The following is an 8,938-nucleotide window of genomic DNA, read 5'->3' as shown; positions in this document are numbered from 1 at the left end:
AAAGAGTTAACTTGTGATTGAAGCTTACTGAATAACCACATATATATATATATATTTATTTTTTTATGAATTATTATACACGTCTGTAAACTTCCAACGTTTTTATTTTAGTACATACAAGGTAGCTTAACCCAGGGGATTCTCAACTCCAATGCCCAACCCCCCCGCCCCCCCCACCCCCCCAAACAGGTCGGGCTTTAAGGATATCCCAGCTTCAGCACAGGTGGCTCAATCAGTGCCTCAGTCTTTAACTGAGCCACCGATTGAGCCACCTGTGCTGAAGCAGGGATAGCCTTAAAGCCCGACCTGTTGGGGGGTGGGGGGGAGGGAGGTCTTAAGGACTGGAGTTGAGAACCACCTGGCTTAACCCATTCACTGCCAAGAGGGGAAAGCAAAGGCATTATTTGGGCAGCAATGCTTTGCTGGCCCCTCTGGCAGCCGAGAAGTTAAATTCCTTTCACGGGGTTACAGGGTTACTTGGTGGAAAGGAGCCACGCGTATTTCCCAGCATCTAGGACTAAAAATAACTCCCGTCCCTGTCTCACCTTCCTCCAGCGACCGCGGGAAGAGCGTGACCATGATCTGCGAGGGGAAATATCAGGGCCGGGTCTCAGCGACTAACAGCACAAACCGTTGCAGATGTAGGAATGTATCCGCAATTTCCAACTCATCTGTAAACGCGCTCGCTGCCAGAGAAGCGAGCAACGCCTGTGGGATACATTGTATTACTGGGACCTATAGCAGTGAAGGGTGTTTTTTTTTTATGACCACAGAGCAAATCTAATCAGCCCGACTTAAAACCTGAAAGCAGAAGACAGTAGGGCTGGGCCGTCTTATCATCACAATGCAGAGCCGCCAACCTGGCGTCATGAGACTGGAGTCCGGTCCTGGGTTTCCAAGTCTCTATTATCCGTAGAGATGACGGGCACTATTACTAAGCAGAAAGTGCTGGGCATTTAGAACACAAGGACTGGATCCCCAGTCTCACGTGGACATGGATCCAGGGTGGCAGCAATGGAAAATGTATCCAAGTCCCGTTGCTGCAACACTGGTGCAATACACAGAAAATAGAACTAATTCAAGGAGAACCTACAATGGCACTTTTGATGTGGGATCTGGCACTGTGACCCGCACCAGATTTGCACCAGAGAGGCTTTGATAACTGGCCTATGTGTTAATCTTAATCCAGGTGGTCTCCTTCGTGCTCTTGGATGGGGTCGGCAGATGGCGGTCACCAGTTGGGTTTGTGCTGTTAGATGATGGCCCGTCATTTGACCCGAATTTCGGCGTATTCGGTAAGTTCGTCGGTCGAGGTGAAGCTGTCTTTTACGTTCCGCTTCAGAAAGTCAATGTTTGCGTAGTCGGCGTCCGTGTTCGGAGGTTGCTGCTTCTTGCCCAGTAGGATTTTTTCAGAAACGCTGAGGAACTGGTTCTGAAGAGAGAAAGGGGACAGGGAATGTCACACGATGCGGAGGAAATAAAAGCGATCCTAGGGGTGTGCCACAGGCGATTCGAGGCCGCGCTGCGCTAAAGTGCGCAAGATCAGGAGTTTAATTTGTTGCCAGTTTATAGGTTCTCTTTAGTATTTTGTTCCCTTAACCCAAGAGTTCCCCTTTCCAGGCCTCAAGACCCCGCAACAGGTCAGGATTTTAGGATATCCCAGCTTCAACACAGGTGGCTCAATCGAAAACTAAGCCACTGATTCAGCCACCTGTGCTGAAGCTGGGACTGATTGAGCCACCTGTTCTGAAGCTGGGACTGATTGAGCCACCTGTTCTGAAGCTGGGATATCTTTAAAACCTGACCTGTTGGGGGTTCTTGAGGACTGGAGTTGAGAACCTCTGCCAACCCCTTTCAATAGTGAAACTATTCACTTCTTTTACCAAACATGTGTTTCTTTGATAACTAAAGATTGGTTCCCACTATTGTAGCCTCTATCAGACCTGGTAAAAGTGGGATACATGGGGAAAGGCCAGTTCCGGCTCTCAGAAACCCAACGTTATTCCTCCATCCCCGATGTCTGATATCTGTGTCTTTCTACTTATACCTCGATGAACTTGTTCCAGATAACTGACCATTCATATGTGGCACAAACAGCGCAGCATAGGAGTGTTATAAGAGCACTAAAACCTGTGTAGGGATAGTAATGGGCAAAGTATCTTATATTTATAAGCTGAGATAACATGATGTCATATTTGTACAAGAGTTTACTCCCAATATAATCAACCAAACCAATGCAACAGGCATTATAACACAGAGCACCTTTAGAAACATTGATGTTATCCAGCAGAAGACATTGTACAGCCAACAAGACACGGTCACATGCAACAGGAAACGAACACAGTAGCCTATTACATCATGCAGTCAGCGGTACACGTGTGATACATTTTACAGATCAACTGGACAACAAGTGACATCAACGTTACTGCAGAGCCACGTAACAAGACACTGACATGACCGGCCCTGTGCCACGTGCACGGCTCCTCCAGGACTGGCACGTGGTGGGAGGATGCGGAATTCAGAACTGGGAACTCGACTTATACTAATTGACCTTGAGAACTAACCTCTATTTATGGACCTAGTGATGTATGAAGAGTGACATTTACCAACAAGTGCTGGAGCTTAAGTGCTCAAAAGGTTTTTCTGTATTGTCTGAAGCAGCCGTTTGAGCTGTTTTCAAATTAAAATTCCTATTGAATACAATTGGGATTCTCGGATGACAGTGGCCCGGGCAGACACTTTGGATGATATAATGTAGCGTTAGACAGTCACACCCAGATACACTAAGCTCGATTTGACTGTTTAGTGCAAGGCTAGGCTAAATGAGCATTAGGTTAATACTCACACCTATCCACAAAAGGAAATAACCTAACGTTAACGTTAACCCACTGTTACTCCTTCAATAACGTGTGGTTACATTTTTCAAGTTAGTATTAATGATATCCAAAAGAGGCGTTCCCCCTAACACAGCATGTTCACTAAAGGCCATTCAGGTTGTTATTTAGGTCAATAATACCTAAAGGTGGCGTTACTCCCATCCAGCCCCTGAAATATGGGGATGAGAGTGAGAGAGTGAGAGAGTGATAGAGTGAGAGAGTGTGAGAGAGAAGAGTGAGAGAGAAGAGTGAGCGAGAGTGTGAGAGAGTGTGAGGCAGGCTTAGCGACATATTATTTGAAGATAACGAAGTGCGGGACTAATTTAACCTGACGTTAATCCTATGCTTACCAGTAACACAACGGCTGGTATTTTTGCATACATCTATTATCTATGTGTATATGCGTTAAACTCAGGGAAATAACGGCTGGTAATATTTTAGGTAATGTCCCATTAGTTGCTGTGATTTAACTGAGCTAAGTGTATTTGGCCCAAAGAGCGTAAAGAGACAAATAGATAAATGCCATAATAAAGGGTGATCAGACTAAGCCCCGCAGCGGTATGTAATATAAGCATGCGGAGATATAGGGCTAGAATTGCTAACTGGTGATAAGCCATACAGTATCTTATAGCACATTTAAGTGAATGAGCCATAAGGGGCTTTATGACTTCGAATGCGAATATAATGGCCCATATTTACTAACTCAATCAATAGCCGATGTGAATTATATAAAGTAATATAGGGTATATAAAGTAATATAGGGTATATAAAGTAATATAGGGTATATAAAGAGATTGTTTCTGGGCCCATAAGGTCTTAACAAACACAAGATGTTTGCACTAATTCCCAACACCCTTACAAGTTCTCATTTCAATCAAATCGGCAGGAAACACACGGGGAATGCACGGTTCTGTATAAGTCCCTTACAGGTCCACGATACAAGTTATTTTTACTGGTATTTCCGTGGCTGACACTTATTATGTGGGTCACGTTAACGCATTATTAGTAGGCATTGGGCAGTATAGATCATCCAATCTAATTAGGGATATGCGATATATTTTCTTCTTGAATAAGGGATGCTGATACACTGGGGCTGCTAGGAACTTATTCTCCCTTGTGTGGTTCTACCAAGCCCAGGCATGAGGGCCGCGTACTGTATAAGGACAAATGCTTAAAGCTGGTTAGATGGCCGATATTTTATATAAATACTATTAATGTAACATTGTATCTCAATGTATCTTTCCCGAGATACATAAATAGGCCTTTCCACTTTGAACTCACTAGTCTGTGTTCCCAATTCTGAATATCGTGACACCATTGATAAGTGTTATTTTAATACTCAGAGACGCGTGTCACACAAAGACTTCCATACGTACCTTGTGCGTCATTTCCCCTCCAGCGGGCAGATCTCTCCGGACTATTGAAGAAGGAAGACCAATCACTGACACATGGGGGTCCTACAAGCGGCTGATACTGATTTCATCTCACAGTTTCCCTTCATCTCCTCTCGAATCAGTTAAAGGAGCAATTAGTGCGTTTTTTATCTATTATTATTATTCTTCAACATAGATTTGAAGCAGGGGGTCTCCAGAGCTGAACCCCATTAATGTCAGCTCTGGGGACACCACTGCTTCCCAAAAATACAGACCTCCAAAAGGGTGTGCCGGTATGTCGACAAAGTTTAAAGCTCAATGGGAAGTCAATGAGAAGACGAACCTGATGACTTCATGGCTTCCTATTGGCCCGCAGGGCGCGGGAGCTTTGAAACTCCGCCATTACGTGAACCCCGCTAGCCAAGCCGAACAGCTACCAGCAACCCCTGTGGAGGTAAGTATCTCTGGAAGCAGAGGGTCCTCAGAACTGAAATTAATGGGGTTCAGCTCCAGAGAATATCGGATTTAATAAACCCCCGGAGACCCCCTGCTTTAATAAACCCCCGGAGACCCCCTGCTTTAATAAACCCCCGGAGACCCCCTGCATTAATAAACCCCCGGAGACCCCTTGCTTTAATAAACCCCCGGAGACCCCCTGCTTTAATAAACCCCTGGAGACCCCATGCTTTAATAAACCCCCGGAGACCCCCTGCTTTAATAAACCCCCGGAGACCCCCTGCTTTAATAAACCCCTGGAGACCCCCTGCTTTAATAAACCCCCGGAGACCCCCTGCTTTAATAAACTCCTGGAGACCCCCTGCTTTAATAAACCCCCAGAGACCCCCTGCTTTAATAAACCCCCTGCTTTAATAAACCCCCTGCTTTAATAAACCCCTGGCGATCCCCTGTTTCAATGTATAAAAAATAAACAAAAATAGGTTAACAGAACTGCCACTTGGATCGCCTCTGTGAGAATAGGTAATTCCCACCCATCTATATTAACTCTCTTTAACAAACCTATGTGAACCGTTGGGCCAGATGAGCAGAAACCCACAGGACTTTGTTGCCACCAAAATCTTAATAACAAATGCTCATTACAGTAACCAGATAAACAATGTCCCAGACCAGAGAATTAAATTCCATTCCAGACGTTACTGCGATCAAGCATGCTCATGGCCAACATATGGATCATATGTAAAAATGTCATCGATCAGGGAATGTTCCACCTGTAAGAGGGCCAGTAACCTGATCATATTCAGCGCTAGAAACCCAATGTCGAAATGCTGCACCGATGATGAGAACGAATAATGTTATGTAAGTAAATATTGGCAAAGAAGTACAAGTATGTGAAGGATTGCATATGAAAATTAATTTAATATATTAAAACAACGACCCAAATATGAAATGCCATCATTAAAGCAATCTCCAACTGTAATCCAGGGGGAGCATAAAGGGAAATTAAAGCAATAACAGGAAACAATTAAAAGAAATATACATCAATTAAAAAAAAATTATATGCCCCAATTCTACATAATAAGTAGACACACACAAAAAAATCTATTATCTAAATGTCAATCGTGCAAAAAAGTTGCTAGATGGACACACGGTGTTTCAGCAGCCTGTGGAAACACCACTACAGAACATTCAGGATCCCTGAGAGGTTGTACACCTCCAAGGAGAAGGAAATCTGAAATACTGGTTGGAGTCACATAGTCCACAGCCAAGTTAGAGTAAGGATGGATCTGTGTGTCCAGGATGGGAAAATGTTTATTTCTAATAAGGTGGTTGATGAATAAGAGTCAAATTTGGAGAAGATGAGAATATTTCCATTGAAATCTATGGCTTAAATCGCACCGTTAGCTCCATTTAAGCTTAAACAACTTATTATATCTCTCCCGGACCTCAGGCACCAAATACTGATTGTAAGCTCTGCATAGCAAGGAATTCATTGTCTCTTTAAAGCTGCAATCCCACCAAAAATATATATTTTTTAAATACGTATTTGTCAGGTTACTTTCAGATCCGGGGACAACCCAGTTCCAGAAATACTTCCCAGTGAAGATACCAGTGTTCCCTCATGGAGAATACAACATGGCCGCCATGATCGTCCAATAGGAAACTGCAACCAGTGACGCTGCAGCTTCCTATTGGCCTGCCCATCCCGTAAGATTTGGCTGCCATATTATTTCCCCAGGCGGGAACTTTAAACCCAGAACCTTCACCAGTAAGCATCTCAAGGACCAGATGGTCCCTGGAGATGAAAGTAGCGTGTTTCATCTTCGGAGGACCGCCCAATTCCAATAAACAAAACAAATCCCAGATGGGACTACCTTTTTAAATACTCCATGTACACTGCTAGGCAGTATGTTAGCACCATGTTAACAACAGGACGTGTTTCACAAAAACCCTAGGATATGAAGTATGTGACAACCTATTGGACTCAGCCATTTAGCATACTAATAAGCCTCACCTCGATTTTCCCCAGATTTTTCTTGCTGGAGGCCCCGTCGCTGTGTGACGGAGACGTCTCCGTTTGAATGAAGCTCGAACTTTCAGTGATATTCTTCCTACAATACAAAGAAGGAAATGTCCTAACATCAGAGAAATAAAACATGACGAAGGAACCATTCACACCCCACACATCTTTATTCACACCCCACACATCTCTATTCACACCCCACACATCTTTATTCACACACCACACATCTTTATTCACACTCCACACATCTTTATTCACACCCCACACATCTCTATTCACACCCACACATCTTTATTCACACCCCACACATCTTTATTCACACCCCACACATCTTTATTCACACACCCCACACATCTTTATTCACACCCCACACATCTTTATTCACACACCCCACACATCTTTATTCACACACCCCACACATCTTTATTCACACACCCCACACATCTTTATTCACACCCCACACATCTTGATTCACACACCCCACACATCTTTATTCACACACCCCACACATCTTTATTCACACACCCCACACATCTTCATTCACACACCCCACACATCTTCATTCACACACCCCACACATCTTTATTCACACACCACACACATCTTTATTCACACCCCACACATCTTTATTCACACCCCACACATTTTCATTCACACACCCCACACATCTTTATTCACACACCCCACGCATCTTTATTCACACACCCCACACATCTTTATTCACACACCCCACACATCTTTATTCACACCCCACACATCTTTATTCACACCCCACACATCTTTATTCACACACCCCACACATCTTTATTCACACACCCCACACATCTTTATTCACACACCCCACACATCTTTATTCACACCCCACACATCTTTATTCACACCCCGCACATCTTTATTCACACCCCACACATCTTTATTCACACCCCACCCATCTTTATTCACACCCCACACATCTTTATTCACACACCCCACACATCTTTATTCACACACCCCACACATCTTTATTCACACACCCCACACATCTTTATTCACACACCCCACACATCTTTATTCACACACCCCACACATCTTTATTCACACACCCCACACATCTTTATTCACACACCCCACACATCTTTATTCACACCCCCCACACATCTTTATTCACACCCCACACATCTTTATTCACACCCCACACATCTTTATTCACACACCCCACACATCTTTATTCACACACCCCACACATCTTTATTCACACCCCACACATCTTTATTCACACCCCACACTTCTTTATTCACACCCCACACATCTTTATTCACACCCCACACATCTTTATTCACACACCCCACACATCTTTATTCACACCCCACACATCTTTATTCACACCCCACACATCTTTATTCACACACCCCACACATCTTTATTCACACACCCCACATCTTTATTCACACCCCACACATCTTTATTCACACACCCCACACATCTTTATTCACACACCCCACACATCTTTATTCACACACCCCACACATCTTTATTCACACCCCACACATCTTTATTCACACCCCACACATCTTTATTCACACCCCACACATCTTTATTCATACCCCACACATCTTTATTCACACCCCACACATCTTTATTCACACACCCCACACATCTTTATTCACACCCCACACGTCTTTATTCACACCCCACACGTCTTTATTCACACCCCACACGTCTTTATTCACACACCCCACACGTCTTTATTCACACACCCCACACATCTTTATTCACACCCCACACATCTTTATTCACACCCCACACATCTTTATTCACACACCCCACACATCTTTATTCACACACCCCACACATCTTTATTCACACCCCACACGTCTTTATTCACACACTCCACACATCTTTATTCACACCCCACACATCTTTATTCACACACCCCACACATCTTTATTCACACCCCACACATCTTTATTCACACCCCACAAATCTTTATTCACACCCCACACATCTTTATTCACACACCCCACACATCTTCTTTGCTGACCTTAGTTATTCCACTTGCATAGTATCCTAATGGACAGTATTTATCAGACATAAATAGCACTAATATTGAACTTGCTTGATATCCCCCTGTTTGTCGTCTAAAAATAACTACTAAGCTATTTGGGCTAAGTGCTGTGTAAGATAACACACTGGTGAGTGATAAACTTCACTGAATGATGAAAGCACATCAG

The 8,938-nt window shown here is 43.8% G+C and overlaps 1 protein-coding gene across 5 annotated transcripts in view; it reads right to left on the bottom strand.

The window, feature by feature from the left end:
* Positions 1 to 320: 320 nt before the first annotated feature.
* The window catches only part of MAG (myelin associated glycoprotein), a 113,992-nt gene continuing 105,374 nt past the window's right edge, over positions 321 to 8,938 (bottom strand). For 4 of the 5 annotated variants that reach the window (XM_075606263.1, XM_075606262.1, XM_075606264.1 and 1 more), the window contains exons 10-11: positions 6,720 to 6,816; positions 321 to 1,432 (exon numbers count right to left, since the gene is read on the bottom strand). In XM_075606263.1, coding sequence (XP_075462378.1) covers positions 1,268 to 1,432; positions 6,720 to 6,816 — 262 coding nt within the window. In that variant the 3' untranslated portion in view covers positions 321 to 1,267. Of the gene's footprint in view, positions 1,433 to 4,252; positions 4,294 to 6,719; positions 6,817 to 8,938 lie in introns of all 5 variants that reach the window. The other variant, XM_075606265.1, reaches the window with a different exon arrangement.

Source organism: Ascaphus truei, chromosome 6, assembly GCF_040206685.1.
Source record: "Ascaphus truei isolate aAscTru1 chromosome 6, aAscTru1.hap1, whole genome shotgun sequence".
NCBI classification, from domain to species: Eukaryota; Metazoa; Chordata; class Amphibia; order Anura; family Ascaphidae; genus Ascaphus; species Ascaphus truei.
The sequence above is the reverse complement of the archived record's forward strand: the minus strand, read 5'-3'. Positions and strand labels throughout refer to the sequence as shown.